This window comes from Entelurus aequoreus, linkage group LG06 (genome assembly GCF_033978785.1).
Source record: "Entelurus aequoreus isolate RoL-2023_Sb linkage group LG06, RoL_Eaeq_v1.1, whole genome shotgun sequence".
NCBI classification, from domain to species: Eukaryota; Metazoa; Chordata; class Actinopteri; order Syngnathiformes; family Syngnathidae; genus Entelurus; species Entelurus aequoreus.
This window is the reverse complement of record NC_084736.1, coordinates 15,106,992-15,133,023: the sequence shown is the minus strand read 5'-3', so window position 1 is coordinate 15,133,023 and position 26,032 is coordinate 15,106,992. Positions and strand designations below refer to the sequence as shown.

At 40.0% G+C, this 26,032-nt stretch overlaps 1 protein-coding gene and 1 long non-coding RNA gene across 4 annotated transcripts in view; one reads left to right on the top strand and one right to left on the bottom strand.

Annotated features, from left to right (window-relative positions):
- Window positions 1-17,539, bottom strand: part of LOC133651863 (uncharacterized) — a 74,863-nt gene extending 57,324 nt beyond the window's left edge. Inside the window, exon 1 of the long non-coding RNA XR_009826498.1 lies at window positions 17,495-17,539. This is a non-coding gene — a long non-coding RNA (uncharacterized LOC133651863). The remainder of the gene's footprint in view (window positions 1-17,494) is intronic.
- cacnb1 (calcium channel, voltage-dependent, beta 1 subunit) overlaps window positions 1-26,032 on the top strand; it is a 99,268-nt gene that overhangs the window by 53,606 nt on the left and 19,630 nt on the right. For 2 of the 3 annotated variants that reach the window (XM_062050051.1, XM_062050053.1), the window contains exons 7-10: window positions 593-621; window positions 12,419-12,499; window positions 17,534-17,592; window positions 17,680-17,789. In XM_062050051.1, the coding sequence (XP_061906035.1) occupies window positions 593-621; window positions 12,419-12,499; window positions 17,534-17,592; window positions 17,680-17,789 (279 nt within the window). Of the gene's footprint in view, window positions 1-139; window positions 301-592; window positions 622-12,418; window positions 12,500-17,533; window positions 17,593-17,679; window positions 17,790-26,032 lie in introns of all 3 variants that reach the window. The other variant, XM_062050054.1, reaches the window with a different exon arrangement.

The following is a 26,032-nucleotide window of genomic DNA, read 5'->3' as shown; positions in this document are numbered from 1 at the left end:
TATCATTTCCTGTCTTTTCATTTCGTGCAATTTTGTTGCATCTCACATTTCTTATCTTCTATCTTCCTCCTATTTTCCCTTATTTCTGTCACTGTTACTTCCCCCCCACTACAATCATCATCATCCTCATCCTCATCAGCGCACATGGACACGTCCACCGTGACCTTTGACGTAGACCCCCTCGACCTGGATGCTGAGGAGCTCCCTGAGTCGCAGGGTGACCCTCGCTCCCCGAAGGGCATGTCCGGCAGCGTGACGTCACCTCAGGCCAACACGCACCGGCTGCCCTTCTTTAAGAAGGTAACATTGAGGGGGCGGGGCCTGGATGCTGCTCAGCCTCGTCGACTTCCTCCTGCCTGCCTGCACTTGTGTCTCACTAACCCTGCTGCCCTGACCTTTCACACTGATTGGCCCCTCCCACCCTTCTAGGCCTGAGGGAGGAGCTAAACTAACATGCCTGATGGGGGAGGAGCTATAAACTGTACCCTGGTGTACTATCCCCTCCCCTCCTCAAAGCTAACCTGCAGATAACTAACTATGCTCTCGTGTGTTTTTGTGTCTTTCTGGAATGTTCTGTGGAACGCTTCTGTAGGCGGCCCGGCTAAACAGAAACAGAAGTCGGTGAGTGTGCTTTGTTTGCTAACCCCGCTGACTTCCTCCTCATCCGCATCTCACGTCCCCTCCTGTTATTTTGGAGTGCCTGGCCGCGAGTTAAAAGTAAAACGCGCACATTCATATTCACCACCTGGCAAGCCTCGCGTCGCCTCCCCACTGGCTGTCATGGTGACGCTGCAGGTGCGCTGCGCGTCCGTGACACATCTCATTAGCGTTGATGCACGCCTTTTGTCTCTATTTATGATGACTGCGGCGGGAGGCCGCAACACGGACAAAGATGAGTAGTACAGTCTAATTAATGTGACCACAACATTAGGGAAAATATCATTACCACCTGCTGTTTTTTAAAGGCCTACTGAAATTTTTTTTTTTTATTTAAACGGGGATAGCAGATCTATTCTATGTGTCATACTTGATCATTTCGCGATATTGCCATATTTTTGCTGAAAGGATTTAGTAAAGAACAACGACGATAAAGATCGCAACTTTTGGTATCTGATAAAAAAAGGCTTGCCCCTACCGGAAGTAGCGTGACGTAGTCAATTGAACATATACGCAAAGTTCCCTATTGTTTACAGTGATGGCCGCCGGAAGTGAGAGATTCGGACCGAGAAAGCGACGATTTCCCCATTAATTTGAGCGAGGATGAAAGATTTGTAAATGAGGAAAGTGCAAGTGAAGGACTAGTGGGGAGTGGAAGATGCTGTGAGAGCCGGGGGTGACCTGATATTCAGCTGGGAATGACTACAACAGTAAATAAACACAAGACATATATATACTCTATTAGCCACAACACAACCAGGCTTATATTTAATATGCCACAAATGAATCCCGCATAACAAACACCTAGGTGTTTGTTATGCTAGCTCCTAGCTACTAGCTACTAGCTCGAGCTAGTTATAGCTCGAGCGGGTTATATGGACGGGATCCCGTCCATAAAACCCGCCAATACAATTCAAACACCTGCACAACACACACACTCACTCAGCCCAAAGGACCGTTCACTTAACCCAAGGTTCATAAAGCTTATATATTTAACCAAAGTTACGTACTTGACACGCACGTACGGGCAAGCGATCAAATGTTTGGAAGCGCGCGGGTGGGACATGATATTCAGCTGGGAATGACTACAACAGTAAATAAACACAAGACATATATATACTCTATTAGCCACAACACAACCAGGCTTATATTTAATATGCCACAAAGAGCTAGCTTGTTATGCTAGCTCCTAGCTACTAGCTCGAGCTAGTTATAGCAAGCGATCAAATGTTTGGAAGCGCAGCTGTGTACTCACGGTATCGCAACTGTGTATCCAAATCAAAGTCCTCCTGGTTAGAGTCTCTGTTGTCCGAGTTCTTCGATCTTGACTGCATCTTTCGGGAATGTAAACAAAGAAGCGCCGGCTGTGTACGTGTTGCTGCTGACTTCCCTCGCAAAATAGACGCTTCGCACCGACAACTTTCTTCTTTGCTTGCTCAGCTTCTTTCTCCATAATGCAATGAACAAATTGCAACAGATTCACCAACACAGATGTCCAGAATACTGTGGAATAATGACATGAAAACAGAGCTATTTCGTATGGACTTCAATGGTGTCCGAATACTTCCGTTTCAATGATTGACGTCACGCGCATACGTCATCCTCAGAGGCGTTTCGAACCGGAAGTTTAGCGGGAAATTTTAAATTGCACTTTATAAGTTAACCCGGCCGTATTGGCATGTGTTGCAATGTTAAGATTTCATCATTGATATATAAACTATCAGACTGCGTGGTCGGTAGTAGTGGCTTTCAGTAGGCCTTTAAGTACGCTAATCAAAGTCCATCTATACGAGAAGAGCACTCAGTTGTGTTTAAAGGGTGTACTTCAAAGAAGTCAAAGATTTTCTATAGGACTTAAGCACTCCGCTGTTTCTAAAGGACCAGCGAGAAAGAAATACACTCAAAGATCCTCATACGACAGTAGCACTTTTTAACGACCTTCTGCAAAAATGATAGTCAAAGATCCTTCATTTAACATGAGTGCACTGCTATTTTTAGGATCTAATGCAAAAATTTGTCAAATATACTCTATATAATAGGTATACTTTGCTGATTTTAACGACCTTCTGCAAAAATGCTAGTCAAAGATCCTTCATATAACATGAATGCACTGCTGTTTTTATGGTCTATTACAACATTTTGTCAAATATACTCTATATAATAGGTATAATTTGCTGTTTTTAATGACCAACTGCAAAAGGCTAGTCAAAGATCCTTCATATGACATGAGTGCATTGCTGTTTTTAATGACTTATTGCAAAATTTTGTCAAATAGACTCTATATAATAGGAATACTTTGCTGTTTTTATGGACCTACTGTAAAAATGTAAGTCAAAGATCCTTCGTATAACATGAGTGCAATGCTGTTTTTATGGTCTAGTGCAAAATGTTGTCAAATATACTCTAGATAATAGGTATACTTTGCTGTTTTTAAGGACCTACTGCAAAAATGCTAGTTAAAGATCCTTCATATAACATGAGTGTATTGCTGTTTTTATGACCTATTGCAAAATGTTGTCAAACTCTATATAATAGGTATACTTTACTGTTTTTATGGACCTACTGTAAAAATGTAAGTCAAAGATCCTTCGTATAACATGAGTGCACTGCTGTTTTTATGGTCTATTACAAAATGTTGTCAAATCTACTCTAGATAATAGGTATACTTTGCTGTTTTTAAGGACCTACTGCAAAAATGCTAGTTAAAGATCCTTCATATAACATGAGTGTATTGCTGTTTTTATGACCTATTGCAAAATTGTGTTAAATATACTCTATATAATAGGTATACTTTGCTGTGAGTGCTGTGTTGTTTTTAAGGACCTACTGTAAAATGTTAGTCAAAGATCCTTCATATAACATGAGCAGTGCTTTGCTATTTTTAAGGAAGTACTGTAGAAATGTTGATCAAAGAGCTTCTATAACAGGCACTGCTGTTTTTATGGACCTACTGTAAAAAGCCAGTCAAAGATCCTATATATAATAGGAGTGCTATGATATTCGTAAGGACTGACTGTAAAAAGTATAATCGGTATACTTTTGCTAATTTTAACGACCTTCTGCAAAAATACTAGTCAAAGATCCTTCATATAACATGAGTGCACTGCTGTTTTTATGGTCTATTACAAAATGTTGTCAAATATACTCTATATAATAGGAATACTTTGCTGTTTTTAAGAACCTACTGTAAAAAGGTTAGTCAAAGATCCTTCACATAACATGAGTGCATTGCTGTTTTTAATGACCTATTGCAAAATGTTTGTCAAATATAGCTGAGATAGGCTCCAGCGACCCCAAAATGGACAAGGGTAGAAAATGGATGGATGGATACTCTATATAATAAGAATACTTTGCTGTTTTTAAGGACCTACTGCAAAAATGCTAGCCAAAGATCCTTCATATAATATGAGTGCACAGCTGTTTTTAATGACTTATTGCAAAATGTTGTCAAGTATACTCTATATAATAGGAATACTTTGCTGTTTTTAAGGACTTACTGTAAAAATGTTAGTCAAAATCCTCTATATAACAGAAGTTACTATTAGACTATTAGAAAAATGTAATTTAAAGATCTATATAACAGGAGTTTACTGCTGTTTTTTTTAAAGAACTATTACAAAAATGCAGTTTAAATATTTATGTAACAAGAGCGCTATGCTGTTTTTAAGACCTACTCGAAATACAATTGTCAAAAATCGTTTACACAACAGGAGTGCTGTGTTGTTTTTAAGGACCTATTGTAAAATGTTTGTCAAAGATCCTATAAATAACAGCAGTGCTTTGCTATTTTAAGGAATTACTGTAGAAAAGTTGGTCAAAGATCTGCTATAACAGGCACTGCTTTTTTAAGGACCTACTGTAAAAAGCCAGTCAAAGATCCTCTATATCAGTGGTCCCCAACCTTTTTGTAGCTGCAGAGCGGTCAACGCTTGAAAATTTGGGGGGGGGGGGGGGAGAAATGTATTTATTTATTTATTTTTTTCATAAATAAATACAATCATGTTTGCTTACGGACTGTATCCCTGCAGACTGTATTGATCTATATTGATATATAATGTATATATTGTGTTTTTTATGTTGATTTAATAATTTTCTTTTTTTAAAATTTTTTTTAATTTCTTGTGCGGCCCGGTACCAATCGGTCCGTGGACCGGTACGGGGCCGCGGCCCGGTGATTGGGGACAACTGCTCTATATAATAGGAGTGCTATGATGTTTGTAAGGACTGACTGTAAAAAGTCAGTCAAAGATCCTCTATATAGATCAGAAGAGTTTTTTATTGCCATTGTTTGAGAACGGGTTCACAAACTAGGAATTTTACTTGGCGCAATTGTGCACCATAAAACACGTATAACACAGAATTAGAATAACATGAGCTGTAACTGAGCTACCAGATCTTGTTATTGTTCATGTGCCTGATGGCCGATCAGATATGATAGGAATACTTTGCTGTTTTTAAGGACCTACTGTAAATATGTTAGTCAAAGATCCTTTATATAACAATGCCTCTATGCTGTTTTGAAAGATGTGATGCAAAGATCCTCTGTACGACAGTGTTTTGGGGAGTGTGCTAGTCTCCGAACTGTGTGACGTCATGGTTAGGCCCACAGACCGCCGGTTGTACACGCCGCTGCTGCCGGTAGACGCCACTGTACTAACACTATTAATACACCGCTGTCACGGACACCACTCAGCACTGACCTGAGCCTTTTGCAATATGTATTAATAGCCCGTGTGGATGCAAACCAGGCCAAATGATCTTTATGTAAGGTCACGTAGTGTAGTGTAGTGGCGACACTGTACGTACATCATGCTCCCAGCATATGACTGTGAATAAAAAAAGAAAGTGCTCATATGGATGAATCATTGTGCTCATGATGAGTCACGCTGTAAGTTGTGGCATGGATCATCGGTGCGTGGGCGCTGTATGTGTGTTTACTGTACATACTTTCTGTATGTACCACACTTTGATTGTACTTTTGCATTGATTATGTGCTTGTGGAACGTGTTCACTGGGCCAAAACATTAGGTACAGCCAACCTGCAGAAAACGTAAATGAAAAGTTGAGGCGGGGAAATAAAATAAAATGCACGTTTGAACTGGTTATGTGGGATAAATATATACAGTACAGGCCAAAAGTTTGGACACACCTTCTCATTCATTGTGTTTTCTTTATTTTCATGACTATTTACATTGTAGATTGTCACTGAAGGCATCACAACTACGAATGAACACATGTGGAGTTATGTACTTAACAAAAAAAGGTGAAATAACTGAAAACATGTTTTATACTCTAGTTTCTTCAAAATAGCCACCCTTTGCTCTGATTACTTTTTCGCACACTCTTGGCATTCTCTCGATGAGCTTCAAGAGGTAGTCACCTGAGATGGTTTTCACTTCGCAGGTGTGCTTGAAACTCATCGAGAGAATGCCAAGAGTGTGCAAAGCAGTGATCAGAGCAACGTAGAGGTGTCCGATAATATCGTCTGATAAATGCTTTAAAATGTAATATCGGAAATTATCGGTATCAGTTTCAAAAAGTTAAATTAATGACTTTTTAAAACGCCGTTGCACGGAGCGGTACATATCCGGTAAAACGCGGACGTAGTGCCTACGTCCGTGTTTTACTTTCTTTCTTTCTTTCTTTCATGTTTATTTCGAATATGTAGACAAAACAAAAACAAACACATTTTGCAAAAAACAACAAAAAAGCCATTCAAGAATGAATAACAAAAACAATAATAATAATAATAATAATAATAATAGTAATAATAAAAAGCTAAAAGAAACAAGAAATGAAAATAAACATTAATGTAAACATATCCGAAAAGGAGTGAGAAGAAGTAAAAACTTATGTACTCCCACCCCTCTTATTACTTACTATATGTTTAATAATAATAATAGTATATAAAAATGTTATGTTATATAAATACATATACATATATAAGTATGTACATATATATATATATCTACAACATACATTTAACAAGTACCGGTATACTATAAATATGTACCGAGTATACTAGCATCTAGTATACTCTGGACTAGGGCTGCAACTAACAACTAATTTGATAATCGATTAATCTGTCGATTATTACTTCGATTAATAATCGGATAAAAGAGACAAACTACATTTCTATCCTTTCCAGTATTTTATTGGGGAAAAAACAGCATACTGGCACCATACTTATTTTGATTATTGTTTCTCAGCTGTTTGTAAATGTTGCAGTTAATAAATAAAGGTTTATTTTTTTTAGTTGAAGTTGTTCTCTTATTTTGGAAAACCTTGTTTTTGATTGATTGATTGAAACTTGTATTAGTAGATTGCACAGTACATATTCCGTACAATTGACCACTAAATGGTAACACCCGAATACGTTTTTCAACTTGTTTAAGTCGGGGTCCACGTTAATCAATTCATGGTAAAGTTACATTGTTTAATGCATCCAGCGGGGCATCACAACAAAATTAGGCGTAATAATGTGTTAATTCCACGACTGTATATATCGGTATCGGTTGCTATCGGAATCGGTAATTAAGAGTTGGACAATATCGGATATCGGCAAAAAAGCCATTATCGGACATCTCTAGAGCAAAGGGTGGCTATTTTGAAGAAACTATAATACATAACATGTTTTCATTTATTTCACCTTTTTGTGTTAAGTACATAACTCCACATGTGTTCATTCATAGTTTTGATGCCTTCAGTGCCAATCTACAATGTCAATAGTCATGAAAATAAAGAAAACGCATTGAATGAGGAGAATGTATGTCCAATCTTTTGGCCTCGACTGTATATTTAGGAAAGCTAAATGCTTCAAATGCATGCAAGCATGTACGAAAATGTTAACTAACAGCAGTAGCGTGGCTTTGATGTTTCAGAAACGCAGGTGAGGGTGTGCCCCCCTGAAGCCCCATGGGCCTGACGGATGTACTAGGGCTGGGCGATAAAATGATATCAGTATATATCGCGATAGACACGTAATCGATATCAATGAAACATGTGTTTGATCATTTTATTTTGTTCGTCGTAAGAAACCGGAAGTTGCCAAGCAAGGTTGGTTGCATGAACGAAGGCACTCGCTCTCTGTTAACCGAGCAACGTGGGAAGTGATCATTGATAACCGCCAATCAGGTATCAGTATCAACTAACAAGTTTGGTTGCGCCATCTTGTTGTCTCGCGGTTGATTCTTTGCATGGAGTGAGAAGAGAAAGTTAAAAAAATGAGTGCTGCAGAGAGCGGAGAAATTGTCGATAAAACCGGGAACGTCGCCTCGACTACTAATGTGGTCTGTAATCTACGCAAAGCGCTCGTGGCAACCAAGACCGGTAATATCACACCATCTCAGCCGCGCTCACCCTTTAGAGCAGGGGTGTCAAACTCAAATACAGAGTGGGCCAAAATTTAAAACTGAACAAAGCCGCGGGCCAAGGTTGAACAAATTAACCTTTTAATAGGGACCCAAACAAGTTTTGCATCAAATATTGAACAAGCAAGGCTTGTATAACTTTATAGTGACATGCAAAATCGAGTTTCAAATAATAATAATAATAATTACAAAATATATATGGCATATCAAATACAATTTAAATAAAAATTGAATGCCTCTTTTCTATTTGTAGCCTTCTGAGGTAAATATCAACATTAACTTTTTCCACAGGCTAATAAATTAGAAAATAAAATAACAATGAATAAACCAACCATTCAGGCGTCAGGACTTTAAACTGCTCAGTTTGCAACACACTGATCTAATCTGATGTGCCCAAGCTGATACCTGGCATCTTTTCTTGGATGCTGATTCATTAATGTCGGGGCTCAGGCTTTGAGCTGAGGCAACCTTCATTATCGAACAAAGGTTTTCATCAGTCATTATATCTCGTATTCCACAGTCTTGGGGGCGTGCCTTACAGGCACTGCTTTTAACGTCCTCTACGAGCTGTCGTCACGTCCGCTTTTCATCCCTTCTAACAACGTGCCTGCCCAGTCACAAGATATGAGCGGCTTTTGTACGCACACACACGTGAATGCAAGGCATACTTCATCAACAGCGATACAGTTTACACTGAGGGTGGACGTATAAGCAACTTTAACACTGTTACAAATACAAATATACGCCACACTGTGAATCCACACCAAACAAGAATGACAAACACATTTTGGGAGAACATCCGCACCGTAACACAACATAAACACAACAGAACAAATACCCAGAACCCTTTGCAGCACTAACTCTTCCGGGGCGCTACAAAATACACCCGCCCCCCCACCCCCACACACACACACACCTTGTAGCGTCCTGGAAGAGTTAGTGCTGCAAAGGGTTCTGGGTATTTGTTCTGTTGTGTTTGTTGTGTTATGGTGCGGATGTTCTCCCGAAATGTGTTTGTCATTCTTGTTTGGTGTGGGTTCACAGTGTGGAATATATTTGTAACAGTATTAAAGTTTTTTATACAGGCACCCTCAGTGTGACCTGTATCAATGAAGATCAAGTATGCGTTGCATTCCCTTGTGTGTGTGTGTCAAGGCCGCACACATTATATGACTGGGCCAGCACTCGACTGGACGAAAAGGGGACGTGACGATTTTCGGGAGGAAAATATGGCGCTGAAATATGGCAAGTATGAGAATTAGCGGTGAATGCTGTGTTACCGCGGCACCGCCGCTGTATATAATCGGCGGGCCAGCTCTAGTGTTAATTTGATATCGCCTCAAGGGCCCGCGGGCCAGAGTTTGACACCCATGCTTTAGAGCAGGGGTCACCAACCTTTTTGAAACCAAGAGCTACTTCTTGGGTACTGATTAATGCGAAGGGCTACCGGTTTGATACACACTTAAATAAATTGCCAGAAATAGCCAATTTGCTCAATTTACCTTTAACTCTATGTTATTATTATTAATGATATTTATCTTTGTGGAAACACTGATCATCTTAATGATTTCTCACAATAAATATATGTAAAAACAGATAAATATCAATATGCAACACTTCATTTTTATATTTTCTCTAAGTGCACATTTTTCAAATTGAACATTTTCAATGATCACTTCTAAGACAGTCTTGTGAAATCACAATATCCCATTTTAACTAGCTAGCCACTAACATTTTTTAACAAATCATGAATTACTTTGCACCATGTTTGTACAAATAATAACTCATGTAAAATACAAAAGTCAACTCAAATTTTTAAATAAATCATGTCACACTTTGAACTGGACACCAAATCTGTTATCTGTTTCTTTGTCAGTTAGTGAAGACCAAGTCTTTAAAATATTTTCTTGGATTTTCAAATTCTATTTGAGTTTTGTCTCTCTTAGAATTAAAAATGTTGAGCAAAGCGAGACCAGCTTGCCAGTAAATAAATAAAATTTAAAAAATAGAGGCAGCTCACTGGTAAGTGCTGCTATTTGAGCTATTTTTAGAACAGGCCAGCGGGCTACTCATCTGGTCCTTACGGGCTACCTGGTGCCCGCGGGCACCACGTTGGTGACCCCTGCTTTAGAGCATAGCTGTGACTTCCAGGCAGGTTTTTTTATATTTACATTGTCACATTTTCACACTATTTTGTTCACTTTATTAAGCATTTCTTAATAATAATAATTAATTAATCAATTTAAGAGGTTAAGTGTTTATTGTGATTTCAGAAATTGTTTAAATTGTTTGTTTTTCCATAATTGTGTTGACATTTCCTTTCCTTTCTGCCTTGATAGCTGAGGGGATTATAATCAGAGAAAGGTTACATTTGAAATAAAAATATATTTTTCTCCTGGTACTTGTTTTGGATAAGTCATAAGTGTATCAATAATTATCGATATGGACCGATATAAAACACTTACAGTACAGGCCAAAAGTTTGGACGTACCTTCTCCTCGTTCAATGCGTTTTCTTTATTTTCACGACTAGTTACATTGTAGATTGTCACTGAAGGCATCAACACTATGAATGAACACATGTGGAGTTACAGTATGTACCTAACAAAAAAGGTGAAATAACTGAAAACATGTTTTATATTCTAGTTTCTTCAAAATACCCGCCCTTTGCTCTGATTACTGCTTTGCACACTCTTGGCATTCTCTCGATGAGATTCAAGCACACCAGTGAAGTAAAAACCATTTTCAGGTGACTACCTCTTGAAGCTCTAGAACAGGCCTGGGACAATTAAGGCCCGTTGAGTTTTTCAATCTGGCCCGCCGGACACTCCCAAATATTTTTTTTAGATCTTTAAGATGGAAACTGTAGCTGCCATTATGATGTGCAGTGATGTTTTCTAATGATCATAAGTCTTGAACTATACAAAGTATTTCAATGGTTGGAATCTGCGCTTATGGATGATATACCAGTTACTATGGTAATCTAATTAGTTACTATGGTAATCTAATTAGTTACTATGGTAATCTACGCCACAGCAGCTCAGACGAGGCACCAAGCAGTGTGGGCGGGAAGCGTTTCCACAGACGCGGAAGGAGATTTTCACAACAAAGTTCTAAAGCTTAGTGATATATAGAATAGAATAGAATAGAAATGACTTTCTTGATCCCTGGGGGAAATTCAGCAAATATCAGATATATCAGATTGTTGGTGGGTTTATTCTGTACCCTTAAGGAAGGGGGTGTGACATTCATATTTTGTCAATATTCAGTGTTTTATCGTTCATAGAAAAATTTAAAATTCCATTATATTTTTTAAGGCGGTCTGTCATAACGTTTTTAGCATTCAATCAGATATTATTGTGAGGTTTTGTATTAGTGTTCCTAAAAATAGATACACCGGCCCCTAGACACATTTTTTTCTCTAAATGTGGCCCCCGAGTCAAAATAATTGCCCAGGCCTGCTCTAGAGAGAATGCCAAGAGTGTGCGAAAAAGTAATCAGAGCAAAGGGTGGCTATTTTGAAGAAACTATAATATAAAACATGTTTTCAGTTTTTTCACCTTTTTTTGTTAAGTACATAACTCCGCATGTGTTCATTCATAGTTTTGATGCCTTCAGTGACAATCTACAATGTAAATAGTCATAAAAACGCATTGAATTAGAAGGTGTGTCCAAACGTTTGGCCTGTACTTTATATCGTAAATAGTTTTCAACCATATCGCCAACCCTAAGATGCACAATATACTCTAGCTAAATTTGCATTAAAGCACACCATTAATCTTTATTATTGATATTTAGATTTGACTTTATAGACTAACCTGCGAGTTTCTATACGGTACATTCTCATCGATTTCCATGGTACTTTGCAAGCTTATGTACACCAGCACAAAGCGAGAGCGCCATCCAAAAATTAGAGACATTAATGCCCCCTGTTAGAAATATAGGTAAGTCTATTACTGTGGCGTTGGAGCGCAAGCCATCATGCTAGAAGCCGTTCCTAATATTCCGACCCTTTCATGTCGTTGAATAAAGTTATATTATACATTTAACGCCGCTGCAAACAGCAACCGTCGACTGATAAAAAGCACTCTTAAATGATGGCGATTTTGTATTGGATCTAATTTTTTGTGTGCAGGTGTACCTAATGGTGTGGGCCGTGATTAAAGCCAGCTCCCCCCGACACTCGGGGCTTAATTATGCAGGCTTTAATTAAGTGAGACAGCCGCCTGAGAGAATTAGAACTTAGTGCGGTGTGACCTCACAGCGGCCATTAAATCAAAAGATGATAAAAGAGGCCGGGGATCGATCAGGCCATTTTAGGACGGGAAGGAGTATCTAAACATGTACAATATGCAGTGTGTGAACGCTCATGACGTGTGTGTGCTTTCACAGATGGAGCATGTGCCCCCCTATGACGTGGTGCCCTCTATGAGACCCATCATCCTGGTCGGGCCGTCGCTCAAAGGCTACGAGGTGAGGACGCTACATTAGGTACACTTGCTCTATGGGGTGCGGGTAAGGGAGCAGTGTGGTTTGATCATCATCAGATCTGGGGTGTTCAAAGTGTGGCAATTTTCTATTTTCAGTTTTTTTTTTCTCGTTTTTTTATTGCTCAGCATATTCTGGAAATAAACTGTTTTAGGCGGTTCATTCATAATTAATTGAGTCGCATGCCCCGACTGTCAAGAAGACGCATGCAGACAATTTATTTCATTGCCATTTTGTAGTAGGTTTGTTTTTCAAAGTGGAAGCATGTGTGAGAGAGCTTGTTTATTTGTGTGGCTGTGTTCATTTTGTGTTGCGCCGTTTAATTAACAAACATTTGCATAAAGTGAACAAATTGTCCAGTGCCATTTTGATTATTTTTTTTTGTATTTTTTTGTATTTTTACATTTTTTTTTTAATTTTTTTTTTTAATGAATTTATTAATCAATCAACAAAACAATACACAACAATACCACAATAATGCAATCCAACTCCAATTCAAACCCGTTCCAGCAACATTAAGAACAATAATAAACCGAGCAATTGAGAGCAATTGAGGACACACAAACATGACACGGAACAATCCAAATGTAGTGAAACAAAAATGAACATTATCGATATTAGTAACAATTTCAAAATAGCAGTGATTAAAAAAACCCTCACCCAAACATTAATACAAAAATAATTAAAAATGAACAATAGTGTCACAGTGGCTTGACAACACACTGTGTCCAATATTTTCCACAAAGATATAATAAGTCATATTTTGGTTCATTTAATAGTTGAAACAAATTTAAATAATGGATCCCATATTCCAATATATGACTCATTATTATCTAAACTAAATGCCGTGTTGATGATCTAAAAAAAACTGTTTAAAATCAGTTTATGGTGTCGAAAGTGCAGACTGAGGAACATTTGTAGCGTGCAGTTGGTTCTTTATTGGCCATTGACATGTTCTGAAAATGAAATTAATTTGTTATTAATAAATATAAATCGAACAACTATATGCTTTGTCACCTACAATTAGGGTGTCCTGCTACAACTTTTCCACTTCTGATACGGTACTGATAATAGAACCTTGAGTATTGGCTGATACCGAGATAGGATAGGTGCTTTATTGTCATTGTTAGAGATGTCCGATAATGGCTTTTTTGCCGATATTCCGATATTGTCCAACTCTTAATTACCGATTCCGATATCAACCGATACAGATATATACAGTCGTGGAATTAACACATTATTATGCCTAATTTTGTTGTGATGACCCGCTGGATGCATTAAACAATGTAACAAGGTTTTCCAAAATAAATCAACTCAAGTTATGGAAAAAAATGCCAGAGAGGAGCCAGATGAGGTGGTTCGGGCATCTGGTCAGGATGCCACCCGAACGCCTCCCTAGGGAGGTGTTTAGGGCACGTCCGACCGGTAGGAGGCCACGGGGAAGACCCAGGACACGTTGGGAAGACTATGTCTCCCGGCTGGCCTGGGAACGCCTCGGGATCCCCCGGGAAGAGCTGGACGAAGTGGCTGGGGAGAGGGAAGTCTGGGTTTCCCTGCTTAGGCTGCTGCCCCCGCGACCCGACCTCGGATAAGCTGAAGAAGATGGATGGATGGATGGATGGATGGATGGCACTGCCATATTTATTATTGAAGTCACAAAGTGCATTATTTTTTTTAACATGCCTCAAAACAGCAGCTTGGAATTTGGGACATGCTCTCCCTGAGAGAGCATGAGGAGGTTGAGGTGGGCGGGGTTGGGGCGGTGTTGAGGTGGGGGGGGTAGGGGGTAGCGGGGGTGTATATTGTAGCGTCCCGGAAGAGTTAGTGCTGCAAGGGGTTCTGGGTATTTGTTCTGTTGTGTTTGTTGTGCTACGGTGCGGATGTTCTCCCGAAATGTGTTTGTCATTCTTGTTTGGTGTGGGTTCACAGTGTGGCGCATATTGGTAACAGTGTTAAAGTTGTTTATACGGCCACCCTCAGTGTGACCTGTATGGCTGTTGACCAATTATGCCTTGCATTCACTTGTGTGTGTGAAAAGCCGTGGATATTATGTGACTGGGCTGGCACGCAAAGGCGGTGCCTTTAAGGTTTATTGGCGCTCTGTATTACTCCCTACGTCCGTGTACACAGCGGCGTTTTAAAAAGTCATACATTTTACTTTTTGAAACCGATACCGATCATTTTGAAACAGATACCGATAATTTCCGATATTACATTTTAAAGCATTTATCGGACATCCCTAGTCATTGTGTTTGCAAAACAACGAAATAGTGATTCAATACGATATCAGCACAAATCATAATGCATACTTGTATTATTTTGTAGTGTGAAATGTTAGAAAAGGCTCGATTATGTGAAGTTACTCAGAAAAATGGCAGAAGGAGTGGTAATTTGTTGTTTGGCAACACCTAAAGACCAAATAATTCAATAAATTAAGGTCATGGTACTGTAAGTTGAATGATGCGGACACATTTGTTACTGGATACTTTTTAACAATCTGTTCTGATATATTTCTAATTCTGCCAAGGAGACTTTGTATGTGTAAGTAATATGCTACTATAATTGGATACTTGTTTATATCGTCAAATGTGCTGTTTTAGACCGCAACATTGTTCAATTGAGGACACTTATTACATATGACTAGCTTGCGTGCTATTGTGTGCTGAGCTGTTGTGTAGCTGCTAGTTCTTAGGAGCCTTTGGTCTACCATGTTTACCTTTTGTCAATGACTAAAATAAAATGTGTGCTTATTGGAGGACATTTAGATGTTAACTGGCTGTCCAGTTTTGCACAAGAAAACTTGCTGCAGGACTGTATGCGATTACTCACAATTTATTATGAGTTTCACAATTTATTCTACAAAACAGGGGTAAGTACAAACAATAGTAATACCAGCGCTGGGAGAGTGAATTGAGCTATCTAAAGGTCGGCGCCATCTTTAAAATGGTCGCCTGTCGCACATGCTTTTGTCCACCTATAGGTCAGGGGTCCGCAAACTAAAATGCTAAAAGAGCCATATTGGACCAAAAATACAAAAATCTAATCCGTCTGGAGTCGCAAAAATTTAAAAGCCTTACTGTATGTAAGTCTTGCAATGAAGGTAACACATGATGTGTCTATATTAGCCTACTATCAAAATGACTGTGTCGCAGCCTGATGCAAATCTTTGTTGACAGAAATGTTGAAGTGTAATATTTATTCTACACATTTTTACAACATTGGAAAACATTAGTAAAAATAGAGGCTTCTTAGAGGGTGAGATAACTCCTGGAAATTACTAGCTTAGAATGGCCAAAGGCATAGATGTGTGTGTCCATGTTAAAGCAAACGGCAGGCTGTCTTCTTCTAATGGATTTATTACGGTATTGTTTGCTGTGGTCTGGGACAACATGGCACACAAACAACTATCATAAATGTAGCCAATATTACATACAGACAAAGTGTCATGAGACATGCAAATTAAATACACAGAGGACATAAGTAAAATAAATTAAATGAGCTCAAATATACGTTCAAACCAGCTATAATGATGCAATATGTGCATACAGCTAGCCTAAATAGCATGTTAGCGTCGATTTTCTTGAAGTCATGCAGTGACCAGCACTCCACACAAGTCAATAACATCAACAAAGCTCACTTATGTGCATTCATGCACAACATAAAACATTTGATGGGCAAAATGATACAAAGAAGGAGTGGTATTGTAGTGGATTGTCCGAAGCTTAAGCAGGCAACAAAAGTAGTTTAGTACAACAAATTTATTTACCCATTATCAGAAGTGCAGGTTGAATTAAGTTGGCCGTGCAGACAGACCACATGTTACTCCGGAGTCAACAAGACACACACAAGCCAAAATCACTGTCGAGTTCCGGTCTTCTGCCATTTTTTATATGTCTCTTGTGCGTCATTGTTTCTTATCGAGTGCGTCAATGTCTTTTATCTAGTGCGTCAATGTCTTTGTTTTCCCTATCTGTTCCATAACAACTCAAATCCTTTAGACAGTCAACACATTCTGTAGACAGGTTGGCACGACTTAATATTCACTTTTGTCCCACTGGCACAGAATAGAAGAGAATTTAAATGAGCGTACATTCTTGACAGACATGCAATATAGGTCAAAGGTCAGAAATTCTACTACAGTATAAAACGTGTCTTTTGGTGGCAGCGTCGGAGAAAGGTATAAACTGTTGCGTCACAGTCCACACAACTATGGTGAGTTCAAGGAACGCTGGAATTAGTAGGACAAAACGGTGGTTGCCGAATGCTCTCACCAATGAAGCATAAACACCAACTTATTAAACAGTGGGATTTCTAACAAGTAGGAAGGTTTGTGTCATGTTTGTCGTACAGAAACCATATTAAATTTTTTTCCCCCATTTTCATACATTTTTTAAAAAGCTCCAGAGAGACACTTGGGTGGCGCTATGCGGCTCTAGAGCCGCAGGTTGCCGACCCCCGACCTAGGTCATCGAGTATCGAAACCGAAAGGTAACTTGACGTGTGTGAGGCCGAGCACAAACACACACACACACTCTCCTCCTTGACTCGCTCTCCAGGATGACACTTGATGACATCATTAAAAATAATACATGTGTTTGAGAGTGCTTAGATGAAAAACACAGGGTGCATTCCTTGTGTTTATCTTCTTCAAACAGCAGCCCTTTGAGACGTCTGTGATTAAGGGCTATATAAATAATCTTTAATTGATTGAACTTCTAAGGCCTTCAATTTTGCCCAAAGGAAGGAAAACTGTCCCTTAACAATAGTACACAAATTTGTTGTTAACCAATAACACAAAGCGAAGATGTGGATGTTTTGTTCAGATAGCATCACATATGTGGGCCATTGTATCCAATTACATCCTCAGGAAATTAAAAGTATCAATGCAGGATTTCATATTTAATTAATACAGAATAATTTCAAGGGCATCCTTCAGTTATTCTGTATGCGACACACGATGAAAAAAGTCATTAGGTGTACCTAATAAAGTGGCTACAGTGCCTGTGGTTCTCTCTTTAGGTGACCGACATGATGCAGAAGGCCCTCTTTGACTTCCTGAAACACAAGTTCGAGGGAAGGTAAGTGTCGCCTCACCTCAACCGCACACCGTTTCTCCCAATTTCCGTATCCCGGCAACCGACCGCCGCGCTGCCTCCCTGTCGCAGGATATCCATCACGCGGGTGACGGCCGACATCTCGCTGGCCAAACGCTCGGTCCTCAACAACCCCAGCAAGCACACCATCATCGAGCGCTCCAGCACTCGCTCCAGCCTGGGTAAGCAAAAATCCTTTTAGTTTTCACAACATCTCTGTTTGTACTGCACGTCGTCTCACTGCAAACTACAAGCACAATATATTGTATGGATAGATAGATGGAACATATCTCTGATCCATCAAAAATAGAATGTCCTAAAAACCCAACTTATAACTAGAGATGTCCGATAATGGCTTTTTTGTGTCCGACTCTTAACTACCGATTCCGATATCAACCGATACCGATATATACAGTCGTGGAATTAACACACTATTATGCCTAATTTTGTTGTGATGCCCCGCTGGATGCATTAAACAATGTAACAAGGTTTTCAAAATTAAATAAACTCAAGTTATGGAAAAAAATGCCAGCATGGCACTGCCATATTTATTATTGAAGTCACAAACTGCATTATTTTTTTTAATATGCCTCAAAACAGCAGCTTGGAAATTTGGACATGCTCTCCCTGAGAGAGCATGAGGAGGTTGAGGTGGGCGGGGTTGGGGGGGGGGCATATATTGTAGCGTCCCGGAAGAGTTAGTGCTGCAAGGGGTTCTGGGTATTTGTTCTGTTGTGTTTATATTGTGTTACGGTGCGGATGTTGTCCCGAAATGTTTGGTGTGGGTTCACAGTGTGGCGCAAATTTGTAACAGTGTTAAAGTTGTTTATACATCCACCCTCAGTGTGACCTGTATGGCTGTTGACCAATTATGCCTTGCATTCACTTGTGTGTGTGAAAAGCCGTAGGTATTATGTGATTGGGCCGGCACGCAAAGGCAGTGCCTTTAAGGTTTATTGGTGCTCTGTACTTCTCCCTACGTCCGTCTACCACTCCGTACAGCGGCGTTTTAAAAAGTCATACATTTTACTTTTTGAAACTGATACCGATAATTTCCGATATTACATTTTAAAGCATTTATCGGCAGCCCGATATTATCGGACATCTCTACTGTTTACGCACCCACAGGTGCCAATGTCATCTGAGGACAAGCGTCCACTGCTGTGCACATTTGTGTTTTGGATATTTTTTTCCGTCAGGGCCAGCAAGGCCTTCTCTGCTAGCCTAACATAACCAGAAATCATGATCATAATTAAAGATAAAATTATTTTTTTAGTTACTTTCCCTAAATATCTAAAAGTATTCATATTCTCTTCATGTCATATTATGCTCGTTCCAGTGCGGTTGTTTTTAGTTTTAGTTTGTATCCAATCAGAATTCAGCTAGCTTATGTTGCCATGCTGTACCAAATCTGCCGGAGGTATTCAGAATCAACAATGCGGGCGTCTGTGCACTGTAAGAGAATGTGATAGAGAAGGTGATAGACAGTTGCGATAGCCAATCAGTTCACGAGTTGTTGTCAGTAAAGCCTTCTAGCTGACATCACGTTGAAAGAGACACAGTGGCGATAGCCAATCAGATCTTAAGTTGTTGACAATAGCCTATCTACTTAGCCTGATGTTAACGAGACTGTGATTGGATACTCACTTGTCATTCCAAAGTGAGTATCTATTCACAAGTTTCAATTTAGCAGGAAGTGTTGCGCCGTAGCCAGACCGGGATAGCAGAGAAGGTGAACACAACGTTGATTAGGTGGCAGATATGTATTTGCAAGGCCATTGTCAAGAAGGATATTTAAAGAGAAACTACATCTTGTGAGACGATGTCGGCCAACCCCGGAAGCTAGCTCACCTGTTCTGGCGATGAAATGGGGAAATGCTTGCCATTTCCGCTCGAAACCCCCGACGACGAGGGGTACCACTGTCTTATACGGCGTCGAATAGGTTCTATAAATTGTGAGTTCAATTTTTTTTGTTTTTCACTTTTAATGTTTTTTTGCAATCTTAATTTTGACAGTACCATATAAGATATGTTTTAATTGCTGATGCGTTTTAATGGTTTTTTAAATGCGCCAGAAAATAACCCGTTTTGTACACTGTTGTTCAATCCCCAGTAGGGCGTAAATGTGTTTCTGTATAGTATTTCTCCAGCAATGGTCATGTGGTGACATCAATTATGGTATTTTGAGAGGTAATTATTAAATTCAGACATCACTGAAGGCCTGTGTGTATGTATGTATATACTGTATGTATGTATATATATATATATATATATATATATATATATATATATATATATATTAGGGCTGCAACAACTAATCGATTAAATCAATTAAAATCGATTATAAAAATAGTTGGCGATTAATTTAGTCATTGATTTGTTAGATCTATGCTATGCGCATGCGCAGAGGCAATTTCTATTTATTTAAAAACTTTTTTTTTTTATAAACCTTTATTTATAAACTGCAACATGTACAAACAGCTGAGAAACAATAATCAAAATAAGTATGGTGCCAGTATGCTGTTTTTTTTCAATAAAATACTGCAATGGATAGAAATGTAGTTTGTCTCTTTTATCCGATTATTAATCGATTAATCGAAGTAATAATCGACAGATTAATCGATTATCAAATGAATCGTTAGTTGCAGCCCTTATATATATATATATATATATATATATATATATATATATATATATATATATATATATATATATATATATATATATATATATATATATATATATATATATATATATATATATATATTAGTTTTTGTTTTTTTTAGCAATTTTACATTTGTCTTCAAGGTCCATTGCAGGGTATTGGAATTGTGTTAACCAAAATTGATCGTTAATGCTGGAATACAGACGGTTTAAATGTTCTTTCAGTGTGTCTTCAATGTGCAGCTTCAATGATAATGAGCTGTTTTTGTCTACACCTATCTCCGACAGAGGGTGTGGCTACAACAGGGGTATTCAACTAAATTGTTTAGGGGCCCTCCTTGCTAAGGACTGTGGGGCCGGACTTCTCCTGTCACTATTAGTCTTTTTTTTTTTATATTCTGGAGAACCAGCATCCTCTACAGTGGATATTGGATTTTGGTCTCTTTATTTTGTCAGAGTTACAGGAGCACTCTGCTGTTTTTACGAATCTTCTGCAATTAAGCCAGTCAAAGATTGTGTTTTTAAGAATCTGTGGCGAAATTGAGAGTCTCTCACACTGAAAAAGAGAGGACCTAAAATGGAACCTTGTGGAACACCACTAGTACAACTAAAGAAGTTGAACAAATGACTACTGATTTACATAAATCGCATTAGGAAAACAAATTGGAGAGGACTTAAAGAGGTGTCTTGAGGAACGCCTCAGTTATGTCAATCACAAGTTTGGACCGCCGTGTTCTATGTTTGCTAGCAAGGTTAAAATGTCAATGCAAGGATCTGCCAATGTTTTTCTCCCAAGTTTTGAACTGAACTCGGGGGGGGGGGGGGGGGCCACCACCAATTGAAAAGCCCTTGTTTTCAAGAAGAGCTATTGTGTACTTTTATCCGCTCTCTCCCACTCCCAACATAATAGACGCCATATATCACGTACAACAACGTAACATGAAGGAGCGGCACTAATGTTAGCAATATTAGCATAGCTATGTTAGCAACAGACTGATTGATTGAAACTTGTATTAGTAGATTGCACAGTGAAGTACATATTCCGTACAATTGACCACTAAATGGTAACACCCGAATACGTTTTTCAACTTGTTTAAGTCGGGGTCCACTTAAATTGATTCATGATACAGATATATACTATTTTCATAATACAGTCATCACACAAGATAATCATCAGAGTATACACATTGAATTATTTACATTATTTACAATCCGGGGTGTGGGATAAAGAGGGGGAGGGGGGGGGGTAGTTTTGGTTGGTATCAACACTTCAGTCATCAACAATTGCATCGTCAGAGAAATGGACATTGGAACAGTGTAGGACTGACTTGGTAGGATATGTACAGCAGGTAGTGGACACAGAGAGAGAGATCAGAAAGTATAAGAAAAAGTGTCTACATTTGATTATTTACATTTGATTATTTACAATCCGAAGAGGTATGATGTGGAAGGGAGGGTGTTAGTTTAGGGTTGAAGTTGCCTGGAGGTGTTCTTTTAGTGCGGTTTTGAAGGAGGATCGAGATGCCCTTTCTTTTACACCTGTTGGGAGTGCATTCCATATTGATGTGGCATAGAAAGAGAATAAGTTAAGACCTTTGTTAGATCGGAATCTGGGTTTAACGCGGTTAGTGGAGCTCCCCCTGGTGTTGTGGTTATGGCGGTCATTTACGTTAAGGAAGTAGTTTGACATGTACTTCGGTATCAGGGAGGTGTAGCGGATTTTATAGACTAGGCTCAGTGCAAGTTGTTTTACTCTGTCCTCCAAGCGCTGACATTACACTCGCATCTTAACAGCGACGTCATGCTCGGTTAGTACATTAGCTTAAAAAGAACCAAACTTCCAGATCTCATGTCTGTAGACGACTGACAGACAGTTGGCAGAGCTCCAGGCTGCATTTTAGGACGCGATGCAAAGCCTTTATTTATTTTTCAAATAAGTGAGGAAGATGACAGGTTTTTCCTCACTTTTGGTGCTCATAAACATGCACAAAGTTATTTTCTGTCATGCCCCCTTTGGGGACTGCAATCTTAAGCCTGATCTCTCTTCATCCTGTCTCTCTGCCCTCCACCCATGTTTCCTTCTGCCCTTTCCTGCTCTCTCCCACCGCTCATATCCTTCCTCCACCCTTGATTCAGACGTGCTGGGTATGTATGCATCCCTCCGCGCCATCTCCTAACCTTCCACCTTTTTCCTCCTCGCTCTTCCCCTCCATCCTCTGCTCACACATGGATTGTTTGCCCGTCTGCTTGCCTGTCGGCTGCTCCTCATACTTCACTCTGACAGCCTGTGGCTTCTAACAAAAACGTGTTATGAAATCCCTTCCCAGAAAAAAACACACACACACACACACACAAAAAAACCACCAGATCGGATCTGTGTGGGAGGGCAGAAGGGCCACGAGCTGCTCTCTTCAAGCGGGAGCCAAAGCTTACTGTACATACAGTACGGGTGTCGAAGCTTAGTGCTGGTCCTCATCCAGCTCACGAATAGCCAGGTTCCTCGCTTCAATTTGCAAACATGAGTGTGTGTATGTGTGTGTGGAGGTTAATGGAAGCCTTGCCTCCGCTTCCTACCTCCTGGAACTCTTATCACTGCAAGGACGCTGCGTTGCATCACAACATGAGCCACACTTGCAGCCAGTATGATGTAGAACACAACACCCTCGTCTCAGGTACATGCAGTAATAAATGTATATCCTCTCAAGGGACATCCTTTATCTACTTTCACACCAATATTCAGTGTGAGCGCCATTGTTATCTGGCACTGCCTTAATCCTTTCGGATAATGGAATCACTCCTGCAGCCCCAAACCATGATACTACCACCCTCATGCTTGACTGTAGGCAAGACAATTATCCTGCTACTCACTTGTGTGGGGATTCATGTTTCCCCTCAATGAACTACTGCTCACCTAGTGATGGCAGCACTCGTGCAGCCCAAGACCATGAAACTACCTGACTGTAGGCTAGACCATTATCTTGCTGTTCAATTTTGTTGGAATTCGATTTCTCGTCAACAAATCACTGCTTAGCCAGTGATGGCAGCACTCGTGCAGCCTTAGACCATGACACTATCACCAAGCTTGACTGTAGGCAAATCACATTTAATTTGCTACTCATTTTGTGTTGGAATTCATTTTTCCCTTCAATGAACCACTGCTCACCCAGTGACGGAAGCACTCGTGCAGCCCTAGACCATGAAACTACCACCATCATGCCTGACTGTAGGCAAGACCATTATCTTGCTGTTCAATTTTGTTGGAATTCAATTTCTCGTCAACAAATCGCTGTTCACCTAGTGATGCCAGCACTCGTGTAGCCTTAGTCCATGACACTACCATCACCATGTTTGACTGTAGGAAAATCACAATTCTTTTGCTACTCATTTTTGTGTTGGAATTAATTTTTCCCTTCAATGAACCGCTGCTCACCCAGTGACGGCAGCACTCGTGCAGCCCTAGACCATGAAACTACCACCACCATGCCTGACTGTAGGCAAGACCATTATCTTGCTGTTCAATTGTGTTGGAATTCATTTTCTCGTCAACAAATCACTGCTTAGCCAGTGATGGCAGCACTCGTGCAGCCTTAGACCATGACACTATCACCAAGCTTGACTGTAGGCAAATCACATTTAATTTGCTACTCATTTTGTGTTGGAATTCATTTTTCCCTTCAATGAACCGCTGCTCACCCAGTGATGGGAGCACTCGTGCAGCCTTAGATCATGACACTACCACCCTCATGTTTGACTTTACGAGAGACAATTATCTTGCGACTCAGTTGTGTTGTAATTCATATTTCTCTTCAAAAAACCGCTGTTCACCTAGTGATGCCAGCACTCGTGCAGCCTTAGTCCATGACACTACCATCACCATGTTTGACTGTAGGAAAATCACAATTCTTTTGCTACTCATTTTTGTGTTGGAATTAATTTTTCCCTTCAATGAACCGCTGCTCACCCAGTGACGGCAGCAGTCGTGCAGCCCTAGACCATGAAACTACCACCACCATGCCTGACTGTAGGCCAAGACCATTATCTTGCTGTTCAATTGTGTTGGAATTCATTTCCTCGTCAACAAACCGCTGCTTAGCCAGTGATGGCAGCACTCGTGCAGCCTTAGACCATGACACTATCACCAAGCTTGACTGTAGGAAAATCACATTTATTTTGCTACTCATTTTGTGTTGGAATGGATTTTTCCCTTCAATGAACCGCTGCTCACCCAGTGACGGCAGCAGTCGTGCAGCCCTACACCATGAAACTACCACCACCATGCCTGACTGTAGGCCAAGACCATTATCTTGCTGTTCAATTGTGTTGGAATTCATTTCCTCGTCAACAAACCGCTGCTTAGCCAGTGATGGCAGCACTCGTGCAGCCTTAGACCATGACACTATCACCAAGCTTGACTGTAGGCAAATCACATTTATTTTGCTACTCATTTTGTGTTGGAATGTATTTTTCCCTTCAATGAACCGCTGCTCACCCAGTGACGGCAGCAGTCGTGCAGCCCTAGACCATGAAACTACCACCACCATACCTGACTGTAGGCCAAGACCATTCTCTTGCTGTTCAATTATGTTGGAATTCATTTTCTCGTCAACAAACCGCTGCTTAGCCAGTGATGGCAGCACTCGTGCAGCCTTAGACCATGACACTATCATCAAGCTTGACTGTAGGCAAATCACAATTCTTTTGCTATTCATTTTTGTGTTAGAATTCATGTTTCCCCTCAATGAACTACTGCTCACCCAGTGACGGCAGCACTCGTGCAGCCCTAGAACCATGAAACTACCACCACCATACCTGACTGTAGGCCAAGACCATTCTCTTGCTGTTCAATTATGTTGGAATTCATTTTCTCGTCAACAAACCGCTGCTTAGCCAGTGATTGCAGCACTCGTACAGCCTTAGACCATGACACTATCATCAAGCTTGACTGTAGGCAAATCACAATTCTTTTGCTATTCATTTTTGTGTTAGAATTCATGTTTCCCCTCAATGAACTACTGCTCACCCAGTGACGGCAGCACTCGTGCAGCCCTAGAACCATGAAACTACCACCACCATGCCTGACTGTAGGCAAGACCGTTATCTTGCTGTTCAATTGTGTTGGAATTCATTTCCTCGTCAACAAACCGCTGCTTAGCCAGTGATGGCAGCACTCGTGCAGCCTTAGACCATGACACTATCACCAAGCTTGACTGTAGGCAAATCACATTTATTTTGCTACTCATTTTGTGTTGGAATTAATTTTTTCGCTTCAATGAACCGCTGCTCACCCAGTGATGGGAGCACTCGTGCAGCCTTAGATCATGACACTACCACCCTCATGTTTGACTTTACGAGAGACAATTATCTTGCGACTCAGTTGTGTTGTAATTCATATTTCTCTTCAAAAAACCGCTGTTCACCTAGTGATGCCAGCACTCGTGCAGCCTTAGTCCATGACACTACCATCACCATGTTTGACTGTAGGAAAATCACAATTCTTTTGCTACTCATTTTTGTGTTGGAATTAATTTTTCCCTTCAATGAACCGCTGCTCACCCAGTGACGGCAGCAGTCGTGCAGCCCTAGACCATGAAACTACCACCACCATACCTGACTGTAGGCCAAGACCATTCTCTTGCTGTTCAATTATGTTGGAATTCATTTTCTCGTCAACAAACCGCTGCTTAGCCAGTGATTGCAGCACTCGTACAGCCTTAGACCATGACACTATCATCAAGCTTGACTGTAGGCAAATCACAATTCT